The 27,756-nt window shown below is 30.6% G+C and overlaps 3 protein-coding genes across 6 annotated transcripts; 1 reads left to right on the forward strand and 2 right to left on the reverse strand.

The window, feature by feature from the left end:
* Positions 418–6,096, reverse strand: LOC109347770. 4 transcript variants are annotated; one of them, XM_019587819.1, is made up of 5 exons: positions 5,732–6,096; positions 2,927–3,032; positions 2,449–2,669; positions 1,487–1,675; positions 418–768 (listed from the first exon to the last, which is right to left on the reverse strand). In XM_019587819.1, exons 1-5 carry the CDS (start codon positions 5,897–5,899, stop codon positions 679–681), a joined length of 774 nt encoding a protein of 257 aa, XP_019443364.1. In that variant the 5' UTR covers positions 5,900–6,096; the 3' UTR covers positions 418–678. The 4 variants fall into 4 exon arrangements, with proteins under 4 accessions (XP_019443364.1, XP_019443363.1, XP_019443367.1 ...); XM_019587818.1 differs by having other exon boundaries at positions 2,449–2,674; positions 2,932–3,032; positions 5,732–6,095; XM_019587822.1 differs by having other exon boundaries at positions 1,487–1,660; positions 5,732–6,094.
* On the reverse strand, positions 14,510–17,704 carry LOC109347771 (PTI1-like tyrosine-protein kinase At3g15890). The gene is made up of 4 exons (XM_019587823.1): positions 17,534–17,704; positions 16,601–16,748; positions 15,358–15,620; positions 14,510–15,154 (listed from the first exon to the last, which is right to left on the reverse strand). Exons 1-4 carry the CDS (start codon positions 17,614–17,616, stop codon positions 14,596–14,598), a joined length of 1,053 nt encoding a protein of 350 aa, XP_019443368.1. The 5' UTR covers positions 17,617–17,704; the 3' UTR covers positions 14,510–14,595.
* Positions 21,827–24,468, forward strand: LOC109347167 (phosphatidylcholine:diacylglycerol cholinephosphotransferase 1-like). The gene is made up of 3 exons (XM_019586889.1): positions 21,827–22,225; positions 23,063–23,200; positions 24,084–24,468. Exons 1-3 carry the CDS (start codon positions 21,884–21,886, stop codon positions 24,396–24,398), a joined length of 795 nt encoding a protein of 264 aa, XP_019442434.1. The 5' UTR covers positions 21,827–21,883; the 3' UTR covers positions 24,399–24,468.

The following is a 27,756-nucleotide window of genomic DNA, read 5'->3' on the forward strand; positions in this document are numbered from 1 at the left end:
AATAAAATAACCCTTATGAAAAATAAAAAAAGAAAGAAAACAGATACGATAGAGAACAACCGGGAGGTGACAACAGACTTTGACAACGACAATAACAACAATAACGACAATAACAGTGGAGACAGAAGCTGGTTGTAGATTATAGAGAGGGGAAGAGTTTCTCTAAAAATAAAAAGGATTCAGGATTTAACCCAAAATCGAGCCTAAAAACCCAACCCAACCCATTAATTATTTCAATAAACCTACCTAGAAAATCTCATTTACCTTCAGTTCTGCCTTTTCCGTCATGGCGCTTCCATTGCCATACCGCCACTTCCGTGTAAATGGCGGACAAGGCCATATAACAGATTTTTCTAATCGCGATCGGCTATAAAAAGCCACTGCCTTCTCCCATGGCGGGGGCAGCTATTTAACAACATTATAAATAACTACATAAAATAAACTAAATGACCAATAATCATCATACTTATAATGTCAAATTATATTCCAGGTTGATAAGATAGAATCTCCCATGAAACTATAAAAGAACACACAAACGATGTCTTGGCCACCAGAAGCCAACCAAACTATAACATCATTTGACCCTTTTGTTTGGGGATAAAATCACAGTACACAATTTATTAACCTGATACAGGTATTTGCTGCATTTATTATATCAAATTCCAGACATCGATTTCATTAGAAGAAATCGGGAGGGAAACGCCCGGGGAAGGGGTTGTTTCTCTGATAAGCGCGCTCCAAATGCAACCTCAGAGTATAGTTTTTCATCTGCCAACAACAAATCATAGATACAGAATTTATTAGTATGCATAGAAAACAATTTCTGAAGTTTCAAAAATATCATTTTGAGATGTGAAGGAGGGCTAAAAAGTGGTGTTAGATTTTTCATCCAACATTTCCCACCAATATGTTTGTCTAAATTAAATAATGGACCAACTTTAGTTAGTAAATCAGTTTGTGTTAAGATGCAGTAATTGAAGAAATGACCCATTCCCCTTTTCAATCAGAGTAGAGTTAGGAGTATATAACAAAAGAATGGAAAGTTTCAGTGCTAACTTGTAAAACTATGTAGATAATAGACTACTAGATTAACTCTTAACCCCCCAAAAAGGACTACATGATGGCAAGTGCAAGATCGTTGGAGGTATTTCCGGCTATCAGCATACTAGCATCAATGTGTTTAAGGGATCAGTTCCTTACCCATAGGGTGAGGGGATACCCTTAGTTATACAAAAAAAAACAATGTTCTTAAGGAATTGACCGTAAATCTCCATCATCATCATCAAAATTGAGTCATTTCTACTATGTGTGCGGTGACATCATTTTTCCTTCCTTTCTATGCCATTTTACGGAGGGACCGGATTTAAACTGTTAGTCTGATGTATTTGAATTTTCAATCTTCTGTTTTTAAGTTTTAAAACCAAATATGTAAAGAATTAAAACCATTGACTAAAGGTGAAAAGGCAGGGACAAAGTTGATTCAGACCTCAAGACTTCTGATGTGCTCCTGATACTCAGACACCGATTGCTTCAGACGCTGCAACTCTTGGTTCTTATCCTCATAATCAGAAACGCGTTCATGCTGGATTCTAAAAGCATTCTTAAAAGAATTCTTCTCCTTAAGCAGCACTTCCATTTGCTGCTTCAGCATCAAATTTTCCTGAAATGGAGACATGTTATGACAATTTATTATACATTCTCAACCAAGGGAAATGGAGAGGAAACACCACAGAATTATTCCCAAATTATCATACATATACAGATTTCAAGTGCGGATTCACATATCACGAACCACCTTATGCCTAGTTCTCTGATAATCAGGCACTAAGGCCCTCCATTTGCATTACATACATTTCTATTCAAATTTCAAAGATCCATACAACAGAAAGTCTAAGCAAAGTAAGTTTCACCCGCCAAATTTATCTTACAATATAAGCAGGTGAAACTAAAAGATACATACAATTGTCAAGAGGAATAAACCGGAATCTGTTGTATTAGGGAATTAAACCTCGATTTCCATTATTGAAGTTTATTGTCTTTCTTTTTATGTTTTCATTCCTTCCATGTAAAGTAGAAAATGTTTAGGTAATTAGTGTTTAATTTCTTTCCTTTTTCAGTTCCTGTAATCTCACCTCCCTGCTTGACCTTGAACTATTTAAGAACTGTTCCTTTAGTTGAATAATACAGCACGGGAATTATTTTCCAAAACCTGTTTTCAATTATAATAAATAATTATGATGAAACATCCTAAGTTTAAGTCTAAGTACAATCTTCCTCAAACCATCAAATCTTGAAAGATCAAATATTGTCCAACTGATACTTCAATAATCCCTTGCCAATAGCATACAACAAGCAATTATGTTACTCCTCAGAAAGGACATGAAAGACAACAGAGAATGGTTAATTAACATGAATTATTAAATGATTCTACATTCTAGAATGAAATACCTCTTTCAGAGCATCAGCTGCATCAGCACTAGCACGTGCACTGATTGATTTCTCGAGAAGCTCTAGAATTCTCGCAGCACGGCCTCTAGCATCGTCAACATTAGTAGCGACACTCATTTCTGTAACGAAAAATTCAACCCATTCTGCTCCATTCACAGGAAGGTTGTTCATAGCAGGCTGAACCTCAGAAGCAGAAGCATTCCCATCACCTTCCACTTTAGCTGCAAAATTTCTCAGAAATGCATCAATTTCTAAGTTGGTTTCGTGCTTAAAACATGTTGAAAACTTATTCAACTTAGTTCCATATTCTCTAGCCCCTGTCCAGGTCACAGGGGGAAGAATATCACTAATTCACTATGCATCATAAGGTGAATACAATAACAAGTAAAATTCCCTATTGGAGAATAGGTATAAACAGAGTTTCTTCTCATAAACAGCTTTACTTTACAAAAAATCTAATTGCATATCTTGATCATACCCGAAGTTCCAGTGTTTCCATCATCAGTTTCCAAGCAAAGCTCGTTCAGCCTCTTGATGGCAGCTTCTAGATCATTGCCAGATTCTTGCACAGCTCTCTCATAAAGCTGAAGGGTAAAATATCAGCTACTAAGGGATATTTATGGGATAAAAGTAAAACATTCAGCAGAAGGAAATCATCTATTCATTATGCAATCCATATGCAACTTTTGGCAAGCATCAATAGATAATAACATATCTAATAAACAATTTTGTTATTTGGACAGTCACCATTTCAATCCATGAATTTGTAAGCACCTGTAATACCAGTCCCTGATTATAGGAAATTATCATTTTAATCCCTGAAATTCTAAGGACCAGTAGTCCCTAAGTCTAGGGACCTATTTAACTGATGGATTATAATTTTAAGAACTAATATAAGCGCCACTTATACCTTCAGGGACTAAATCGATGATTTCTAAAAACTAGGGATCAAAATGACGAATTCACAAACTCAGAGACCAAAAGGGTGGTCTTGTCTTATTTAAAAGAGCAATTACTCATACTTTGTTTGGACAGCTCCATTAATCCTTTAATGGCGATGAAGTATTGAGGGTTAAGGGTGGGGCCCATCTCATGATCAGGCCATCCTCAAGGCTCAACGAGTGCTTACTGAGGTACCCACCAACAATGAATCCCAAGAAATTCAAACCCGACCAACTTAATCAACACGTTGTCGCTAACGAATTATTTATACAACTAGATTCGACACCTCGGTTGATACCACCTCACATATGCACATAACAGATTCACTCTATCTCGAAATACGGCATATCTCATTATCCACACACACTCGCATCAATATACGATGCCTAACCACCTGTCGAACCTAGTTGCACAGAAAAGCATTTTCCTTGTTTTGACAAGAAAAAACAAACAACAAATCCCGGAAATACATAAACCTCAAATCAAAATAAACCAGACATAACTGCACAGAGCAATCGAGTTGACGCAAAAATTAAAATAAATACATTCCCCTCTTACATTTGCACAGACATGATTAATTTACCTTGGAAGCAGACATCATATCTCGGCACTCACCTACCCTCACCTAACCAGTTGTTTGATCAAAAAAAACATTAGAGGGGCGTATATATATAAGTAATTTTAGCTATTTTTTATAATTATAAAAGTATTATATATATAACATTTTATAAAATATACTGAAGGATGCTCAGTCCTAATCCAGTTGCTGGAAAAAAACAGTTTTCTTATTTTGACTAGAGTAACAACAACAACCAAACTTTTATCTCACTAGGTGGGGTCAGCTACATGGGTCGAACGATGTCATAATGCTATATCATAAATCATGTTCTTTGAAATACATCCTAGAAAAAAGTGAATCTCAATTCACGAATAGTCCAGACATCAAACAATTAAAGCATCACAAAAATTAAAATGAACTACATTTTCAATAATAGTTAAAATTAAAACACAAACAAAAAATAAGTGAAATAAAACCTTGGAATGCACAAATCTCAAATCAAAAAAGGCTTAAATCACCATAATTTTTTTTACATTTTCGATTATAGTTGATGTTTAACACACAAAACAGCAGTTTTTTTTTAAATTGTCAATAGAATAGAATGATAGGATTTGATCAGAAGGATCTTTTCATCTCCCATCTTTCACAATTCCATAAAAAATTTGATTCGTCGTTAAAATTCGGTAGATATATTTCTATTTTACACTAAACTAAGGCACAAAACAAAAAACGCTAATCAATATGGAAAGCGGGTAAGAAGGATAGGGATCAACAATTATAGAAAATTGTTATTTCAATAAGAATATGATGGAGGGACGGGCGGGACAAATTGAATCCATTTTGATAAAATATTTGAATTAGACGGTATATTTAGTATGTATTAATCAAATGAATTTCCTTACGATGGACTTCAATTCAGATTGGTTTTGAAATAAATCACTACATTGATATTTATAACATCCTACAAGGCGAGCCTCGACACAATAATAACGTTGTTGTTTAGTAAAAGAGGTCACGCGTTTAAATCCTGAAAATAGTCTATCTGCTTGTTAGCTAAAGTTGCATACATCTGCCCTCCACATACCCCCTTAGATGAGAGTCTCGTACATTGGGCCGCCCTTTTATTGATATCTATATAAAATACAATATCATTAAAACCAAATATTTGTTTGCTACAAAGAGTGTTTATATTTCTATATTTTCCATAGAATACACACTAGAGAATACAATAGAATTCTAAATGCAGATATGTTTAGATTCTATAGAGTATTTAATCCATATGAATCAAATACTTTATAATTCATAAGTTAATAAAAGTTCAGAATCTAGTCACTCCATAAAACAAAACAATTCATACACTTTAATCCCTTAACTCTCAATTCAAGTCCATGTAACACCCCAACCCTGACATGCAATCTCGAGGCCATGAATATACTGAGTGTGTCACCGACAAGCTTAAATATCCCTTGCACTATTTTATTCACCCTAAAAGGAACCTCCCGGCTCAAACCCATGACCTACTAAGGGGGCACCACACTCAGTATATTCATAGGTCTGAGGTTGAATGTCAGGGCTGAGGTGTTACAGTCCACTCTTAAGAGCCAAAAAGAAAATGTAAACACTATAGCCCAAACTAGATATGATATCATATCCATGCAAGTTGAAATAAAACCTAGCAATACAAAAATGAAGTTAAACAATTAAATCACCATAAAAAAAACATTTTTCTCTCTTTTGAAGATGAAATTTAAAGACAAAAGTGAAAACAAAAGAAACACTAACGAGGTGATCCATATGAGGAAAGAGATTGCGAAGTTGATCGATGAGAGAATGATGAGGCAATGGAATAGGTGAAGTTGATGAAGAAAAACGAAGCCTCTTCGAAAGTGGTGGAGAAGGTGGAAGTTCTTCGAAAAAAACTCTCTTGCTTCCACACACAGCAGCAGACATTGTTTGTTGAATTCAATTACTCTTTCGTTCCTCTTCTGCGTCTCTCGATTGATTAACAGAATAGGGTTAGGGTCCTAGAAGATTTGGAATTGGGAATTGATGAATGGTTTCCGTGAGGGTTAGGTTGTGTTGTTTTGTGGTGTTAGTTATGAAGAAAAGTGTGAATTGTTGAAGAAAGAAAGAAAGGTATATCCCACGTGCTGGGTGGCGCGTTTCTACAGTCGTAATCAGGGTGAGTTCACTATAATTCCTGTCGGGAACTTTACATGCATAGTTAGAAGAGTAAATGATATATTATCGATTTAAAGATTTATCTTTAATTATTATATTATTTAATATGATTTGTATTATTTTTTTGAAGAGTCAATAATGGTGGATGACCTTGTTAGTGCATTTATATTTTTCGCAATTATAAGTAGATAAAAAATGGATGCAGTAATAATCTATAAGTTTTATATATTGGTATTACATCATTGATCATTCATATTTAATAATCATCGACTCTTCACAAAAGTAATTCAAATCAATGTTTAATGATATAATGATTATATTAATAATGCATAGATATAACATTCTTAAAAATATGTGAACTTACGAATTCTTTATGAAATCATAAAAATGTCATTACCTTCTTGAAAATTAGTGTTTGGTTTACATTTTGTATAGAACACAAATGTATATTGTTGTCCCAAGAAGAATATGAATAAATGCTATTCTTTTGTGTTTTGTTGTTAATGTAGGTGAATGTTGCTACAAAGGTATATATCTATTTGTATTATTCTTTGCATCATTTAGATTCATTTGTCATAAGATATATTATACATGTGTGTGACATGTTATCCAGCTAATTAGTCATACTATTAATGATAATAGGCAATATCTAGCCTAAAAATCTCAAGAAAGTTTCCCAAATTTTTAGTTAGTGATTTTAATTAAAGATTGTTGTGTTTATTTAAATGTAAAATCACATATTGGATAAGAAGGAAGTGGTGAAAAAGTTTATACGTGGAAAATGTATATAAAACTAATGTCTTACAGTTTTGGTTGAAGACGAATATCTCACTTATGACTTTCTATTCTTCTCATACCCCGGTAACAATTGAACTCCCTTGTATTGAAGGCTTCTCGATCGTAGTCTGGTCCAATAAGTGATACCAGAGCAAATGATTTGATTGAGATATGGTGGACTTAAGAGGGAACAAGCCGGAAAGTGTGAAGTCTCTCATATCAAATATGAGGAAAGGAGTGAAAAAATTTAGAGGTGAAAAAACTCATAGAATTAATGTCTTAAGGTTTTGGTTTAAGATATGATATCTCATTTGGACTCTTAACTCTTCCTATACCCGATAACAATAAAACTCATCAAATATTGGAGGGTTTCGATCATAGTCTAGTCCAACAAATTTCTCATCAAGTAGACATATCCTTTAATTAATGAGGTTTCATTCTAATGAGTAGGGAAGACTAAGAAGGGGTGTAAATTTTTTTACATATTTCTCCATTTTTACTTAGTGGATAAATGCATATGACAATTTTAAATAAAAATTTTAACATAACTTTTTTAAAAAAGTGAGACTAATACGATAAGTATAGAAGATTGTCGAAGTAAAATTAGTTACTAAAAATGGTCACTAAAGTGTTTTGAATATTAAATTACACCAATTATGTAAATAATTTTATAAGTTTGACACATAGCAATACAAAAGAAAATGAATTAGAAGTTGGTATCCATCTAAGGACCAACATTGCATGATGATCATTTCCACTTAAACATCATCTATTTTTATTTTATTGATCCAACACTTTGGTATTGATTGGTAATATTCTCTCATTGGCAAAATTCATCACAAAAACAAGTTCCTCTTTGATCCTACAAACAATACATGTAACTTTTGTATGATGTAAGAAGATTTGATAGGAAGATTTATCATTAGTGTTATAACTTAAGCAAATTCTTCAAGAGAACTGCATAAAGAGGTCAAATTTTAGTAAGTGTCACGTTTGCTTTGTAATGTGATATATTGTTTTTGTTTATGAATCTAATTGAGCGATCCTTTATACCTAAAATAGATATTTGTTGTCCTAAATTTTATCATAATTCTATCTAGTTCAATCATGATGAAGTAAAAACAAAAACAACAATAATAATGAAGTAAATTTTATAATTGACATGACATGTTATTATTGGCGCAAACATGATTTAGGATAATAAATCTGTTCTTATTGGTGTGGCAAAACATGGCGTCATGTTTGGGTGATAACATGTCATGTAGGTCTATCCGTTAAGTCAAATGGACCTTACTTACATTAGTTACATAACGACTAACACACCACCATCCGGCCATGATACTCATGAGAATCCTCTTATGTGCCTAGGTTTTGTTTGTAGGGTCCGGTTGGCAAAACTAGTTTGTATACGTGAGCTTGAAGCTAGCTTGATGGTGGGTGAAATCTTATAGATATGTAGGTAGCTTGTTAAACAGAGTTGTTTGATAAAACTAGTTTCGGAGCTAGCTAAAATTTGGAAAATGGATAAAAAGTAATAAAATTGAAAACAATTTTTATTTTCACAATTATATTTCAGTAAACTAACTTTAAAACGCAATAAACTCTTTTTAAAAAGTTACAAACCCATTTCAATTTTTTTTTGTGAACCGAGCGACTCTAGTAACTTATTGACTCATTCAAAAAGTTACAAGCTACCTGAAAATTTACAAGTTCGCATTGTTGAACAATATTATAATGAAATCTTTCGAATATGTCAATGCAATTATCAAAACTATTATGTTATTTTTAATTCTGAATCATAGTTTTGCTTTAGAAAAAATGTCACTTAGTAATTTTTATTGGAGTAGATATTTAGTCCTTCCATTTTTTTGTGTTTATTAATTTAATCCCTGAAAGTAAAAATTCAAATCATTGCTCAAGGATCACAAATATATGTCAAAATTGTCCTTAATAGAGATTAAAATGTCCCAAAAATAAGATATCTGTACTATATATAAAGTCAAAACATGATGTAACCACCATTATGATGTAATTTATATATTCCTATTTTGCCCTTAATATTTTTTTATTTTGCCCTTAATTTGTATATTCTTATTTTGCCCTTCAATTTTTAATTTAAAAAAAGCATATAATCCTATGTAATCACCTCAAGCATATTAATTATAAGTTGCATATCTATATTTACACTATATATAATTCTATACTATATATAAAGGGAAAATATGGTGTAACTTCCACCATGGTGTAATTTCTACTTCCTATTATACTCTTAACATTATTTAATTTTTACAAAAAATCATATACTCCTAAGTAAACATCACCAATACATTAATTATTTACATCTCTCACATAAAATTGTATTATAATAACACACAAAAATTATAATATAAAGTATATCGAATACAACAAGTGCATTCTAATTATATATGAAATATATAAAAATTGAATACGTAGTATCATGTAATGTTGATTGACATACACAAAATGTCTATATACACTAGTAATAATTAATAAAAAACTTATTTGACTCACGTCAATATTTTTTGAACTATTTCGAGTTTTCATTTTTAGGAACCAAATTGGCCTAGTCAAAAGAATTTGAGAGACCAAATGTGGTATTAACTTTTTAAAAAAAAAATTATATCATGTTTTCTAAAAAGGGAATGATGAATTAATATTCCCATAAGAATTCACATTCTTAAATCACTTAATTAAAAACATTATTTTTTGGGTACATTAATTAAAAACATTCTATATATATTATTTATAACTAGTGTGTACAGACACTTTGTACATGCTAGTCAATATTATATGGTACTACATATTTAATTTTTATATATATCATTTTTATAATTAGAATATATTTGTTGTATTTGATGTAGTTTATATTATAATTTTTTTTGTGTTTATGAAAATATTTAGTTTAAGGCGAGAGATGTGATTAATTAATATGTTGGTGGTGGTTAATTAGGATTATATGGTTTTCTGTAAAAATTAAATAATGTGAAGGGCAAAATAGGAGATGAAAATTACACTATGATGAAAGTTACACCATATTTTGCCTTTATATATAGTATAGACATAGATATAGTAATGAAGAATTTTTAGTTACTACTTGAACACATTTTAGCTTCAACTTGGTGTTGTTGAAAATAGTATTATTAATATCATACTTTTTATAAAATCGGTCAGGGAACTAGTATAGTAGTATATTAGTTCAATTGTTAGTTCGTATTAGGGATGACAATGTGACCGGACTGACGCATGTAGTGCTTTCTATTCTCAAACTCAGAGTATTTGTCGATACTCATGTGGGTATTTACGGGTATCCAACGAATTTTTAATTATAATTATATATTTCTATACTTTATAATAATCAATATTAAAATTGATTATTACATGAATAATAAGATATTTATATGATAAATTATGACTATAGTCAAATAATTGTAATTTATTATGAAATAATAATGAATTTTATAATATATAATCTTAAAATATAATAAAAACTATAGTATATATATATATATATAATTTAATTAAAAAATAAATATGTCGGTAATGGCGAAAATCGTAAAACTTGTTTTCATCTATAAGCTATTTTTAGTGGTGCCGATTGTGAGTATTTATACAGGTATACACGAGTCGAGTTTTTTGTCATCCCTAATTTGTATGTCGATTAAAACAGATATATATGCTTATTTGGAAACTAGTAAAATAATAGATACTAAAAAAACATTTAATATAATTTTTAGGAAACTATACTAATTATCTTTCCTATTATCCATTACATTTAGTATTCTTTCTCTATCCACCATTACTCCTTGCCTTTTCCATTTCCTATTTCCCATTACACATTACATTTACTCTTCTTTCTCTTTCACCATTACTCCTTACCTTTCCCATTGCCACTTTCACTAATATTTTCCATTATTCTAACACAATTCTACTTTCAACCAAAAAGTCACTCACAATATTAAGAGACTCGACATAACCACAATACCCAAAGGAAAGGAGACGTGTTAATTCACTGATTTTCCGATTGAATCAGCCGGTGCAGTACAGTTTTTACATTATTTGTTGAAAATATTTCATGCAATTCCAATTTCACACGTGAGACATTAGAGGGATGATAATGGGTCTAAATGGTCAAGACATTATACTACATAGACTTGTCATATTCATTTATATTTGTACTTGTTTTTTCTAATCTGTATGGATACTCAATGAGTCAACTACCCGCAGGTTTCCAGAAATTTATAAAATATTAAAAATATAATTTAGAGCAACTTATGCAATTGGTAACATATTTTCTATTTTCCTATCTATTACTCTAGGCAATCAAAAAGAGAAAAAAAAAGATATAATATATTTCAAAAACAATTACATAGCTTTAAATTATCAATTAAAGGCAAAACATTTTATACAAACCAATATAATTCAAAAGCAAATTTGAAGTAATAAAACATATCAAACATCTAAGATTCATTCATTAACATGACTTGAGCCAATTTATTCTTGAAAAATGCAAACATTCAATTTAACAAATTTACTAACACCATCATCGATATCATTTAGTATTATATCTATTAACTTTATAACAAAAAAAGTCTCAACATTATTTCTTTTGGACACGTGTCACAACCACATTCAATTTTTTCTTCCAAACTTATTCTCAATTGAACCATACATTTATTTTGCTACCCTCAAACTCCTTTCATACACACGTCACTACTTTTCTTCCTTTCAAAAACGTTTTTAGCCATATTAAATCTCCCACTAAAAGCCCTTCATTTTATATAGTTTTATCATTAAAAAACTTTTCAATTTCACCACTAAAAAACTTTTCAATTTCTTTTTTAAAAACACATGTCATTCCCTCAAATCTTTTTATTTTCAATCTTCCCCTTTTCAAATGTTCATAATTTAAAAAAAATTATTAAACAATATCCTACAACATTAATATTAAACAAAATATTTATTACACTTACTAATAATTAATATCATAAAATTATATTGTCAAGTTTGTCCGAATTGAACAATTTAATATGTTTTAAATATTTAAAAGTAATAGTCACCTACACTCTATATACATTTTAAATATTTGAAAAGTACTGAGCTCACCCACCTTTTCCCACATTATATACAATTTAGATTTGATTGAAAAAGTAATAATAACTCCTTTCCCTAATTGATATTCTTTGAAATTTGGAAAGAAAAAAAAGCCTCACATTAAATGGGATTTAAATCCATTTTCAAATCAGATTGATTTCTCTCATTCTCTCACTCTATCATTTCATTGCCCATGCCACTACCTCTTTATCACTCTAGTAATTAATAGATGGGACACTTCATTCGTCGAATTTATTTTTTTGTTTTTCACAGATATTCTCGCACTGGAGGCAATCATGTTTAAGCCAGAAACATCCATAGGTATGTGAGGTTAACTGGGATTAAGAAAAGGGGATTAAGAAGAAATGGAATTAAGAATTGAGAAGGAATGAAAGGTTTGTTCGTGTGAATGAAGAAAAGGGGTTCCTAATTCTATGTGGTATGTGCCTATGTGGATTCTTTAAAATTATATGTATGAACCGGTCGGTTCAATCAAATTTCGGCCGGTTCATCAGTTTTTCTCCAGTTTACACCGATTTTGATGCTTAGCCGGCATAACACTTGTTTTGTACCGGTTATGATTTTAATAACATTGATTTCAACGATTTTTTATGGACTAACTCATACTATCGTTAGTTATGGGCTAATAATAAATTGTTTGTACTAAGTTTGAACTCACTTGTCATTAATTGTGTTAATTACTCTTAGAGTTAATATATGTGCATAGATAATGTAATTGTTTTTTACCTTGTCAATACCCCATGAATCATAGGCAGATCTTTGTTGTAATAGTATCTATACAATGTTAATATCACGATTTATACACAATTAGTACCTCGTTCATTATTCATTTGTATTAGTTTTTTTTAATAGTCAATAATTGTAAAACATAAATGATGGATGTTACAATGATAATATATGAAATTCATACACTATCAGCACACACATTTTTTCTCTCTTATTTTTTATATTTTTACCTACACTAAAATGATGTTTTCATGAAAATACTCACCGAAGCTCACATTTTTTCTTCAATTTATTGCTTGATAAATATGTACAATGTAATTTATGTGATCATTCTAAAAATTATAGATAATGAATAAATTCTCTTACATGTGTATTTGTTGATAGTACTTATAATACTATGACCTCATTTGAGTTCGTACCAAAAGTCAGAAGATCGTAAAGATTTTTATAAATCATTTAATATTGATAACATATATATTTTTGTGCAAAAGTTCTATATGTGTGGATTTCAATGAGCAAGATAAGATTAACTTCAAATGCCAATGTCATATTTTATTGTTGATATTGTTAGTCGTTCATTTTTTGAAAAATTCTCATCCATCTTTGAATTACATGCAAATTTGACAACATGAGGAAAATAAATGCATGTTATTTACTTAATTGAGTTGCTCGTCTTATCTTAACTACTATAGCTTAGTTACTACAAAATTTCCAGTAATGTAGACAACCAAACAAAATTATATAGTAAGATAAGATAAACTTCTTCCAAACAATATAGCAATTTATATTAAAAATGAAACAATTGAAATTTTTACCTCTAATCTAATCATCAGTGAATTTAAGATTATTAAAGTTTAAACGAATGTACATTTTTATTTAAAATTAATATTACCTCAAATGATGACCGTAGGTAAAGTTTGCCAACGACACAACTCACTCTTGTTATAATCAGCTTCATAATTAAAAATGAATGGTAGATGATATAATAATAATATAGAAAACTCATATTGTCAGCACATACATCTTTTCATCCTAATAACTTTAAATTATTTAAGAAAACAATTATTATACCAATGATTTCAGTGTTATAAATATTAATTCCAAGATATATAAGAGACTAGGTATGGTGAAGCATTTAATATTTAGCCTATCCCAACAATATCTTTTCACATCCAATTTAAAAATGGCAGAACCCTTCCAAAGTTTAATAGTACAGCAACTAATGAGGGTGTAAGGTCCAACTGGATCTTCAAAATCGAGAGTTTAATTCCTAATAACCACACTTGTTGGAAGGAACAACCATGAATCTCGAAAGGGATTAGTTTCTTATCCAAAAAAGTAAGGGATACCTTTAATAGTACCAACAAAAAAAAGAAGATGAAACATGACAAAATCTCAAATTGGAAACCCCATGTGAGGGGGAAACATTGTACAAAACAGAAAAAACCCAAACACTCATAAATCCATGCATGCACAAACCAAACATCCCCATGCTGCTATAACAAATATGACAATTGCTGAAAACATCATAACCTGTCTTTTTTTCAGATTAATTTCAATGTACTCTTGTAAAGTTTTTTACATTATCAATCAATTATACATCAGCAAATGTGTGACTTTCAATATAGTTATTTCAAAAGTCAAATATTCATAATGATCCTCTCTGGTACTAGAATATGAAGCCCAGATTGGTTTCATCATTCTTAAACTAATTTAAAATTTGTACCGACAAAAAAATTTAAGCCCACATGTCACAATCTTATCCAGTATTGGACCCTCCAGTAACCAAGAGGATCCAGTTTCTTCATAGCACAGTATTCACTTCCAACTCATGTTTTAATTCCAGTAGGAGTGCTTCTAAACATTTCACTATTCTCTATCTGAGAAAATTTCTCTTTAGATTTTCCCTTCAGTAGCTCTACTACATCAAGCATGGTAGGTCTTTTCTCAGGTTCACTTTGAGCACATATCATTGCAACAAGAACAACTCTTTTAACCTCTTCCTTCACATACTCACCATTTAGTCTTGGATCAACAAGTTCGCAAAATTTCTTCTCACAAACCAACAGCAGTGCCCAATCAAATATCGATCGCGTCTCCGTGGAACTAACCTTTTCCACCGGTTTTCTGCCACTGGCGAGTTCTAGAAGGAGTATTCCAAAACTGAAGACATCACAACTCGTATTTGCTTTACCTAACATAGCATATTCCGGAGCAAGGTAGCCAAGCGTACCCTTAACTTTTGTAGTCACATGCGTTGCACCATCAGGGACTAACTTAGCGAAACCAAAATCAGCGACACGTGCCTTGAAATCTGAATCGAGCAATACATTGCTTCCTCTAATATCTTCGTGGATGATATGTGGTGTTGCTTGGTGGTGAAGATATCTGAAAGTATATAATATTTTAATGATAGTGGCTAGTACAAAAATGATCTAAATAAGTTTTTAGGCTCTATAACTTCTTCCATTTATGCTTTAGTCCCTATAGTTTTTTATAGGGATATTTGTCCCTATATCTCATTTGTTTTGGTTCTTAGTCCTTAGGGATCAATTCCTTAATAAGTAGAAACTATAGGATTCAGTACTCACAGAATTCCCTCAGCAGACCCGATTGCAATTTTCATCCGCCGATTCCAGCCGAGAAGTGATGCTGCTGAGTGCTGTCCATGAAGATGAGATTGCAGGCTCAAATTTGGCATATAGTCATATACAATTAATCGTTCCTGTCCTTCAGCACAATAGCCACGGAGACTTAGAAGATTCTTGTGTTGCGCTCTTGCCAATATTTCAACTTCGACAGCAAATTCCATATCCACTTCGTTGCTCCAAACTTTCAATCTTTTCACTGCAATCTGCATGTATTGTACAGATCAAAATGCAATGAACTGTATAGAAATCATACAAGAATAGAGAATCGCAAATTGCAATGAACTGTTTGGGCTCACTCACAAATCATGATAAGAAAACAAGTGTACTCATATCGAAGGATTACAAGCATGGACACGACATTACACGGACATGGGAATAAATCAAATTTTAAAATGGTAGGACATGACACAACTATGGTTAGTAGTATAAAATTAATAATATAGTGACATTAACATCCATGTTTTGAGCTCGTGAACATTCTGGAAACAGTCTCTCCGCTTGCAGGGTAAGGTTGCGTACATCTACCCTCCTCATATCCCACTAAGTGGGAGTTTCGTGCACTGGACCGCCTCTTTTATCTCACGAGAAAATGTTTACAGTATTAAACTATTAATCACAATTGCTTCTTCGGTACAGATTATTAAGTAAAAACACATTCAATATGAAAGGATAAAATGATAGTGAGACGAGACCAGTTCTTCGGCGGCACATATGTGAAACTCAATTTCAATCTTCAAGTCATGACAAGGATGGAGAATGGAGAGAAATTAGTAATAAAAATGGAAATATTCATGTCACCCCCCTTTTTGAAATATTCCCAATTTATACTACTTGGGAATTTTGACTGTTTTGTCTTAACAGGCTAACAAAATACCTATATTGCACATATTTTCATGGAATTAGTGATAGCTCAAAGGATCTATAGACATTTTTATTCCAAGCAAGCTGAAAATCACAGTGAAGAATGGTCAATGATAGAAAGGGTGTCTTTGAAAATTGAAATTTATTAGCCGAAAACTAAATCGACAATATATATATGTATGGCTATACGGAATATGTCAGACAGAAATTAGCATCAAAACTATAATGATCAAGATTAACCATAAAGGCATAGGCTGCAACTAATATAAGATGCATGATAATAACAACAATAACGATAATAATGAAGGAAGGATAGTCCTACTTGCGATCCGTCCCAAAGTTGTCCCCAGTAAACACTGCCGAAACCCCCTTCTCCAAGCTTGTTATCATAGTTGAATTTATTCGTAGCAGAGTGTAATTCCTTCAAAGAAAACACCCGCCATGTAGTTTGCGTTTTCCCTCGCTTTTTGCTGTATGAATAGAGTCTCCGATATCAATCATCCATTGGGTGAAAAGCATACTTGAAGCAATAGTTTGAATCTAAAGTATGTACTTTAAGAAGTCTTCAGGAATAATATCAATGGAACAGTTTAAGTTTGCATAAGTTGTCAATTAAGTCACAAGAGTACACTAAAATCTTCTCTCTTTATCAGTTGCACCTAACAAACTAAACCTTAATAGTTTCTTCTTATTTCTTACTCACTGTTTTCACTAATCCCTGGAATCTGGGCCAAATCCAGAATCTGAAACCCTCTCTAATACTCATTTGGCTAAATATTGAAGTCCAACCCTTAGAAAAAAACATGCCCCCTAGTTTAGTCCCCGAAAACAGAATAATGTATATCACCATATCAGAGGATAAGTTATCTGCTCAGTCCACTAAAAATGTGGCATCTATCCTATATGTTTTTCGTTAAATATTATATTTGTTATTTCATTAAAATGTTGTTATCAGTCGTACAAGACATATCTTTATACGATATATACGAGGAGATACTTTATACTCCACAGTAAAATATAAAACTCAAATTTGGTTCCTATGAATCTCAAAAGATGGTCAAAATAATGTGTCCCTAAAATTTGTTCTGAAAATACTGATTTCACTGACATTTGAATCTAAAAAATGAAATTAAAAACTTGAAGTCATGCTATAACTACACAAATATTTGGTCCAAAAAAACAACAATAACATAGAAAGAGAAACAATAACAATGAACAGTTAATCAAACTATAGATTCATGAATGATTATCATACCCATCAAATTTTGCACAACACAACCAAAAAGCCTTAACCTTCTCTTTCTCTCTCTCTATGCACCTTGTACGTTCAGAACCCATCTTAGAAAAAGTGAAAAAAATCAAAACTTGAGATCGATCCTCGAATTGAAATTGTTGCTCCACTCTAAATAAAAGTATGGTTTAGAAAAAAGTAATAATTTTATGAAAAAAAAGAGATTATTTTTTGGCGTTAGAAAAAATAAAGAAGAAGAAAAAAGGGTATAGGAGATTAACATGATCAACTCCAGCTGTTTGCAAATTTCAAACTATCATATTCAAATAATTTTTCATATTTGAATAATAATAATTATCATATTCAAACAAATTTTCATATATTATATGTTGAATAATAATTATTATTATTAATAATATCTTATTAAATCAAATAAAGTAATCGTCTTTTTAACTCATTTCCTTAATATGTGAAATTTAGTTGAAGAGTTTATAAAAAAGATCCTATAGAGAATATCATACTATATTATCATATGAATAGTGTAATATATATTATCCATGTAAAAATTTATGTATAATTATTATATTATCTATTATTTTGTTGGGATTACTTTTTTTATTAAAGATGTCATTCATAATTAAATATGGATAGTAAATGATATGCTAACAATATATAAACTTGCATATGTTTTTTCTCTTAAATATGCTCGCAATGCCTTTAATGGATAAAATCTTGAAAATAACACATTTAAAACGTTTAAAAGTATTTAACTTTAATTGTTCATATTATATTATAACTAAAGAGATAAATAAATAAAATAAGTTAATTGAAATTAGATGATGCATGTGGACCTCTATGGTCGCAAAAAAACCACCATGTGGCAGTCCCTAATTTGCCAAAGTTGACACGACACAAGATCCTAAATTTTGATGTAAGATCTTCTCTTATTAAATGTTGCTCTCACGAGTTGATCATAAGTCAAATATTTGATATTATGAATAATATTTATTATGAGAGGTAGTCACACATCTAAAAAAAAGATTAGCTCTATACATATATGGCGAGAGGATATTCTTGACTATACAATTTTTTATTATACTTAGACTCCCTTGATTATAATCAATTGAATAAGATGATTTATTAAGGATTTTAGAAAAATAAATTGTTGATTTAGTTGATTAATTTTGATTATAATCATAATTAGGTAATATTTCTAATGTAGAGAAATTAATAGGTGACACAATGTTTTAAATGAAATTTTAATTACATGATTATTTTAGGAATCATGTTACTAGATATTAGATAGGAATTGTATTATTCATTGCTTATTCCATTTAAGAATTTAACATTCTTTTATCATGGACAAAGATTTGTTTTCCCAAAACATGTTCTCAACCATGTCTATTATCAATCAAAATATGACATGTCTCATAAAAAATTAAATATTCATTATTATTTTAGTTTATTTCATTGTAATTGATTCGAGATATACTTTGGGATATGAGGTGCTTATCCTAGTGGCCATGGGTTTTCATTTGGTTATGATTTGAACAAGAAAGAAGGTGTGGGAAAAGGAGAGGGTAAAAATGAAAAAAAAAATGAAACTATTTAAAATATAAAAAGAAAAGAGTGTTGGGTTTATGTTTAAGATAAAAAATAGTTTTTTTAATTTATACAATGATCACAAATAGTACTATAAAAATAAACTTGGATTGAATGGATCAATTGATTTAACTGTGAATTAGATGTTTAACTCGTTCGAGTCTCTCATTTAATTGATTTTATATTAAAATTGTGATAATTCAGTTCGATTTGACCGATTTAAGCCTAAATTGATGACTCGATGGTAAGATCGATTGAACTGGCTAAATCAATAAAAAATATTTTTAAAACAATCAAAATGATGTTGTTTTGAGATGGAAAAAGGTAGAGTGTTGTCAACTTAATTGTAGTTATGTTTGTCATTTGTTAACTTACGTTCTAGCAAAATCTTGGTTGTCTACTTAAATTTTAAACTTACTTATTTGCTTTTGGTGCAAATAAAACATAAAATTTATGTTGTTTGATAATGTTTTTCATTTATTTGTGATATTTTGTGATAGTGAAATTTTTTGTTGGTTACTTAATTGAGTAATGTAGTATTCTTAAGTTTGAAGTATAAAGTTATTCATTAATTTTAACTAGTATTATGAATTTTTTAGAATTTTTAATGTACATTGTGTCAATCAATCCGATCATTGACTCATTAGTCTAACCAATACCTCACCCAATATCCTAACTGAGTCATTAACCCATGGAGAATTAATAACACTACTGAGATGTTCTTAAACCTATTTTCACAAATTCATATACAATTTGGTAGTTAGACAATATACATATAGGGAGAAGCAATGAAGTCGAGTCTCTCTCTTGTATAGTTATCCATGCAATCTAAGGATGAGGTATTTGTGATTGCAAATAAGAACATGTAATGATGAATTTTTTCTTAAGCCCATTAATCCACATGAAAATTCATGAAATTTGATTAAGTCAATCCTTAATAAATTATGTTGAACAGAATCAAGCTCAACTCAACCCATTTCTACATATACTTACAAGTTATATCATTTTGGGTGATCTAAGTATAAGTCAATAAGCGGAAAAAAATGAACCTTGAGACATATCATGATTGTGGAATTAGACAACAGTCTCTAACCCTGATTTTTTTAAATTTCTTTTGAAACTTTAATATGTATATAAAAAAATAAAATAACAAACTTTTTAAAATATGGATTCTAGAAATTCCAATTCAAAATTAACAATTCACTATTATTTTTCAAGATATTGTGAAGTAAAAAAAACATGTCACTAGTTTTTTGTGTGGCTAATTTAGCTAGCTAAGAACATATACTCTAAAGGAGATTAAGCACTCTTCCTTGTCCAATGTTTCTTGTTAACCCATAAGTATAGTTTCCTGTGTTTTATTTTTTCCATGCATAAAAAATAGTGACCATTTTACCATCTTTTATGGGTATAAAAAGTAGTAAAATAAAATGTGTTAGGTAAACTAAGGTTGATTTCGTAGACTCACAATAGTTGTCTTTAACTCTATATCAAATAAATGAATAGATGGATCCTCTCCATTGTTCATGTGAAACACAATGATTACCTTTACGGTGAAACTTGAAACCCAATCTTACGATGCTTTCAAAGTTTATGATATATCAACTATAAGTTCTCTCACAAATTTAGGCATTGTTTTCTCTTTTCCAATATACCCAAAAAAAGTGTTTATTTTCGGAAAAAATATAATCAGATTCCAATAACATCACAACATACTAAAATGAGAAAAAATGTATAAATTGACAAGTTTTTTACATTCTCGTTTAATTATTTATATGTTTATTTATTAGTGACTCGACTTTTAAATATATAAATAAAACTATTGAAATGATGGAGAGATTATGTTTTGAAATTTGTATAAATCTTTGTATTAAAAACAATGATTAAATAGTAAGGGGAATCCACCGTTCACTTTTAATTATTATTAACTTTTCAAAAATAGTAATACAAATAAAAGATTAATGATATATTAATTGATATAAATTTTTACACTAACAATACAGAGATATTAGGCTCAAATATTAGATACACTCTCGTGAAATCACACATTCATCAACAATGCTTGGATACAGGGGATCAAATCTTTTGTCCCACAATATTGTGTAACTCTATGTGCTATAAGATATAATTATTCAGAAAAAAACACTTAATAATTAATTTTTTAACTTAAATATATATTTTCAATAAACAATATATAACACTGTGAGTGGTCTAAGAACACTCACAGTGATGAAAAAACTAAGTTCATAGCCAAATAAGAACATTTTTATTCCAATTTTAACATTGAAGAAGAATCATTCTTATGCTCATTTCACAACAATGAACAAATTAGACACCGTTCGTACGATTGAGGTAGCATTAAAAAATGAAAAAAATATATTAGAAGAGATATAAGAAATCAATATTAAATAAAATAAAAATAAAGAAGAAGATAAATATGGAAGATTTGTGAGGTCAATTTAAGAACGAAAATAAAAATGTACAATTGGAGATAATTTTGACTTAAGTTGTTGGAATGTATGAACAAATATAAAATAATGAGCAGAACTCATTTAAAAATGAAAAAAATGAGTTGCACTATTATGGATCTATGAGGCCTCGTAGTCCTGCTAATATAGTCACACATCCCGAAGTATATACCTTGTTTTAGACCTAAAAAATAATACTAAAACCCCATTCCTCACTCACCTTAGGAAACTCCGTAACCCTCCGATTTATATCATTCACTCCAGTCCTTCATGCATTCCTCACTTCCATTCTCCCTCAACCGTCATGGACGGCACCGCCACCACCATCTCCAATGACTCCACCGTGAAGCGCCGTCGAACCCCACAAACGGACGCCGTTAACACCGTGGCCAAGAAATCTGTTCACTCATCTCAACCTTCCTTCTTGAAATGGACCTTTTCCGATGCTGTATACGTGGCTACACACCATTGGGTGCCATGCATTTTCGCAATGGGGCTTTTGTTTTTCATGAACGTGGAGTACACGCTCCACATGGTGCCGTCGTCGTCTCCGCCATTCGACTTGGGTTTCATCGCCACGCGCTCTCTTCATCGCGTGATTGAGGCGTCGCCGAATCTTAACACTCTATTGGCTTTCCTCAATACGGTACGTCGTTTTTCGCTTCAATGGAGATAATGAACAAAAAAGTGTCGTTTTTGACATTTTGGGTTGTTTTTTTGGGTAAAGTATCCCTCTCACCGGGTATGAAACTATCACGTCGGGTTTCGTGGTTGCCTCTCCCAACAACTGTCATATGAAACTAATCACTTTCGGGGGTTCGTGGTTACACCACTGGACCAAAACTTGTTGATATTTTGGGTTGCTTTTGAATGATGGGAGTGGATTCATAGTTTCAGGGTAATCGTTGCGCTGAATTTTTTTGAAGGAAATGGAAATGGGTTGGGGTCAAAATCTGATTTTTTTTGTTAACTTAATTCATATAATTTCCACTTATGTCAATTTTGTCATAAAAAAAACCACTGGAATGTGAGTCAATGATAGCTACTGATGTGTACTAAATTATACTTAAAAGTTAGTTGCAAAAAAATTTCTTAAAAAATACTATTTTGACTTTATATATTTGAATACTACTTTGGATTTTCCAATTACCAAAATGAGCTCGACTTTTTTATTTAAATCTAAAAATTGACAAAAATGGGGTTTTAAACTTTTTATCATAAATGCACTGGATTTGAAAATATGGGTTTGTTTGTTTTATCGAATGTTTTTAATGGAAATGGGTTTGAGTCAAAATCTGTTTTTATAAATAATAAAGAAAATGAAAAAAAAAATTCAATTTTTAAGTTTTGTTGGTTTTCAAAACATAGGAGTGGATTTGAATTTATGGGTTTGTTTTTGAGTAATTGATGGATGGAATGTTTTTTAAGGAAATGGATTTGGGTTGGTCTCAAAATTTACATTTATGGTTCCTTACATTGGTAGGTGTTTGTGGGAATGCAAACAACTTATATCTTATGGACATGGTTGGTTGAAGGACGCACAAGAGCCACAATTGCAACACTCTTCATGTTCACTTGTCGTGGGATTTTAGGTTACTCTACCCAGCTTCCATTGCCTCAGGTGATTATTATATTAATCTTTGTAATTGTCGCTATTGAATATATTCAAGTGTGAGGTACACATTGAATAAGAGAGATGAGTGATAGAGTTTACAAGTGAAAAGGCCATGAAACCACAAGGTTTTGGTTCATCACTCTTCTCATGCTCGTTAACAATGGAATTTCCTAGTCATGGACAAGTTCAACAAGTGGTGTCAGGGTTGATAGTTCGGCCGCGACATGGTGGGTTTAAGGTGGAGTTGTGTGATGTTCACATTTAAGAGGTATATTGTTGGGTATATTCAACTGTGGAGTCACACATCATATATGAGTGAAGAGTGCGAGAATTTGTAAGTGGAAAATGTCCATGAAACTATTGTTTTTAATATTTTGGTTCAAGAGTCAAGACGTGATGTTTCATTTGTAACTCTTTATTCTTTCTAATAACAATGGAATTCTCTGATGATCGGATGTTTCCCAATTGTGAATGGGTCCAACAATCCCTATCCGATATATGATGGCACTAGTAAGTAAACAACTTAGTTTAGTGCTTATGGGATGAACTTTTAGAAATAGAGTTTATTTTTGTAAGTTTCTTCAATAAGCTAAAAACATTTATGAGGGTGGTCCAAATCTATTTTCAAAGCTTATTTTGATAAGTGTGCTGTTCACATGAGTTGAAGTAATAAGGAATGAAGTATAGGAGGTTGTGTGTTCGAGTCTCACCATCAACAAAAAAAGAGTTGTAAGGTGGTTTCATGGTGAGGATGAAGGAAGGTTGAAAGTGAAGTCTCACCCACAACAAAATACTAACATACTAACAATTAACAACAATTGCTGATAAAAAAAATTAAGGTCATTTGTTTTGTAAACTTGATTTGATGAAGAACATTATTTCATTGCAGGAATTTTTGAGTTCAGGAGCAGATTTCCCAGTTGGGAATGTTTCATTCTTTCTATTCTACTCTGGTCATGTGGCTGGGTCAGTGATTGCATCACTAGACATGAGAAGAATGCAAAGGTTGAAGCTAGCATGGTTATTTGATGCACTCAATTTGTTGCAAGTAGTGAGATTATTGGGTACAAGAGGCCATTACTCTATTGATTTAGCTGTTGGTGTTGGTGCTGCAATTCTCTTTGATTCTCTTGCTGCTAAATATGAAGATAGTAAGAGGAAAGTAGCTAGTGCCAATGGTTTTGGTAATGGTTCATCCACATAACAGACTTTTTTTTGTACTACCAAGAATATTTTTTCACCTTTTTTAATAAGGAATTAATCTTCTTCGGGATTCGTGGCTACCCCTCCTATGTAATAGGGTTTGATACAATGATAACAACCGTCTTTAAATTTATGAAATAAAGTTATTCATGGATATGTGTAAGTTTGGGGGAGATGTAGCAACAATAATAAATACAACATACAGAGTTTTGGTTATTAATAGTAGTTGTTGTGGGTAACTCAGAATTATAAACTTCATTCACTCTATTTCTTTTTTCTCCATCAAACCACATTGTAACTTCTTTTTTATTTTTTTATTTTGCCATAGGTGAGAGTCGAATTCACAACCTTTTTCACTTCCTCCCTTAAACTCATATACCTTAATTATGAGATTGCCTTATAATTCCATAATAGTCCTATTTGTCCTTAAATGATTTTCACATCTTATCCTACATTTATATTTACACTTCCAGAGTTCTCATTTATAGGCACATAATATCAATCTTTTTATCTAAAATATAATTGAATTTAACCACCTTTACTGTCTCCAATAACAGAAACAATATCTCATATTCCATATGCTGAATAGTAATTGTAGTTATTTGTATATTTTCTTATTAAATCAAAGTAATTAATTATTATTTTAACCAATTTCCTTAATACATGTGGAATTCATCAAATTTGTTTATAAAAGAGATGAAATGAATAAGTAAATTTGCGGACAATTCTCTCTACTGGTGTCCAATTTTTTTTGGTGTGGAAATGCTGTGGGGAACCTTTAGCCATTTTGATATAGAGAAATAAAAACATCGTAAAATATATTTATAAAATGACTTTAAAGTTTTTTTATTCTATTCTTTTACCTTTAATATATTCAACTTGCAAATAAAATATAACTAAATATATAAAAACATTTTTTTATATTTATTGTTATTATATATGACTTATGCATTATATTTTATGTTTATTGTTTTGTATATATATAAATAATGTTATAATATATATATATATATATATGAGGAGAGATCTACTTACTTCAAACTTTGGACATGTAATGATTTAGATCTACTCATTAATTCAAATCATTGGATTTCCCTAGAATTGATGACCATGACGAGGAGTATGTTTAAAAAACTATATATAACTTTTGGAGTATTTATTAAAAATGAATTAATTATTTAAGTTGTCCAAATGAACCAATTCAATTTGTGTTGAACATTTTGTGAACTTTAACCAAAGCAAATTCGAACTAAAAAATAACCCACATTGAATCTGAATTGAGTTTCAAACTAAACAAATCTTTATCCAACTAAACCAAAATAAACTATTATTATTATAGAAAATTTTGCACCAGATTCACAATTTGACTATTGCTTTTTGAGTGGAGATTTATGTGTCTTAATTATTCCATATCCTCTTTATTCTCAAATTGGATCATCTTTTATACAGAAGGGTATAATATTTGAGGAATTTGTGATATATGATCTTACAAAAATTTCAACAGTACAAATTTTAAATAAAAACTTAGAAACCATTAAACTAACCTACACCCTACAAAGGATCCCATCCCCTTTATTCTGTTTTTTGTTGTTTAAAGTTAGTCCATTAGGTTAGCTTTGTTATATTGAATCTAACACAAACCTTGCACATGGACAAGTGGGAATTTGTGTTTCTAAGCCTTTGCAATGTCCTTGGAATTGTTGCCACGTGTATGATTTCAAAGTGGCTCGGGGAGTTCAAATAGTACCAATTTTATTTCTGGGATCCTCTATTCCAAGAAACTTATATTCTCCTCTCTAACCAACAACATTATGTCCAATAATATAAAATTATTAGCAAAGTTTAGGGTAAGTAAATGGTGAGAATTTTATTCATTGAATAATTATTTATATAATAAAATATTTGGTTTAATTATAATTAAAAATATTATCCTCTTTAGATGAAGAAAAATAGGAGAATAACTATACACAATTAGTTATTACTCACATTTTACATGACTAGAAGTCTAAATTTTTTTACATGATAAATGCATTATTCATTATCTATTTAAAGACCGATATAAAAATTCATAAAAATTCTTACACTACTAATTTCATTTACCAAAGTTTCTACGAAACTACTAATATATGAAAATTTCAATTAATGGATTAAAAAAATACAACTAGGCAGACAAGATAACAAGAGACAAGAAAAACTTTGCATATATAGGAGAATATGATAGAACTTACATTTTTAAGACATAGTGAAGCAAATGTTGGGAACACGTGTATCACAAAATGTGTCACTCCATGTGGCACAATTTGTAATTAATTAAAAAATGTATTTAAGTTAAAAAATTAAAGAATAAATATTTTTCTCACTAATCATAAATAGTGATACATTAAGTGATACACTTTTATGTGATAGTAGCTGTCCACCCCAAATGTGGTAGAAAGGTCCACTTGATCACCCACCAAAGTGCACATGTTTTTTTTGACTTTTATGTAAATTGAATTATAATCGTTAATGCTCAATCCCCATTGTACTTTTGTTCCTTAGCTATGAATTGGAACTTATGGGTTGGATTTTGATAGTGATATATTGTGTTTGGTGGAACTTACCAACTTGAGTTGGTGGTTGACATTGACATTACCATCATTGTCACATCTCTCATACAAGGGATTTGTTCCCTCTTCCACTTACATTATGTATCTTTTTCATGAACAAGAATTTGTTGTCCCAAATCTCAAAGTCTGTCCCATATCAATTAAAAAAATTAAATATTTATAATTTTATTAATTTTTGTTTTATTGTGATTGGTTAGGAACAAAATTGAGTGGGAATAACATATCCCCATCCCTTCTTTATTTAGGTATATATCTCTAGCTTCACACAACTTTGTTTATTCATGTTTTTGTCCATATATACATTTATGCTACTAAAAACCAACTTCAATTTTTTATTAAGGAAATGAAGTAAAAGAACCAGTTCAGTCAAAACAACATCTAAAAAAGAATAGGGTGACTTTTGTGTACAAATGCTTATATGTAGCACAATTTTTTTAATTGTTCACATTTTATTCAATTTTTAATAAAATAATATCACAAAAGTGTTAAACTTTATTCTCTCTCATGTTTCAGTATTGAAGAGGATCATAATTCCAGACCCACCCAACAAATTGTGAACAAATAATCTGTTGTCCTAAAATGTATCTCATACCAATAAAAATATATCATGTAAATAATAAAAATTAAATATTAACTATTTTTAATTAGTATAATACACGTTTTGAAATACACCGAATCATTATTTATGTATTGGAAAGGAAACACAAAACAGTACCCACTCATACCTAGAAATTACTAACATTAGCACTTATA

This window comes from Lupinus angustifolius, chromosome LG05 (genome assembly GCF_001865875.1).
Source record: "Lupinus angustifolius cultivar Tanjil chromosome LG05, LupAngTanjil_v1.0, whole genome shotgun sequence".
NCBI classification, from domain to species: domain Eukaryota; kingdom Viridiplantae; phylum Streptophyta; class Magnoliopsida; order Fabales; family Fabaceae; genus Lupinus; species Lupinus angustifolius.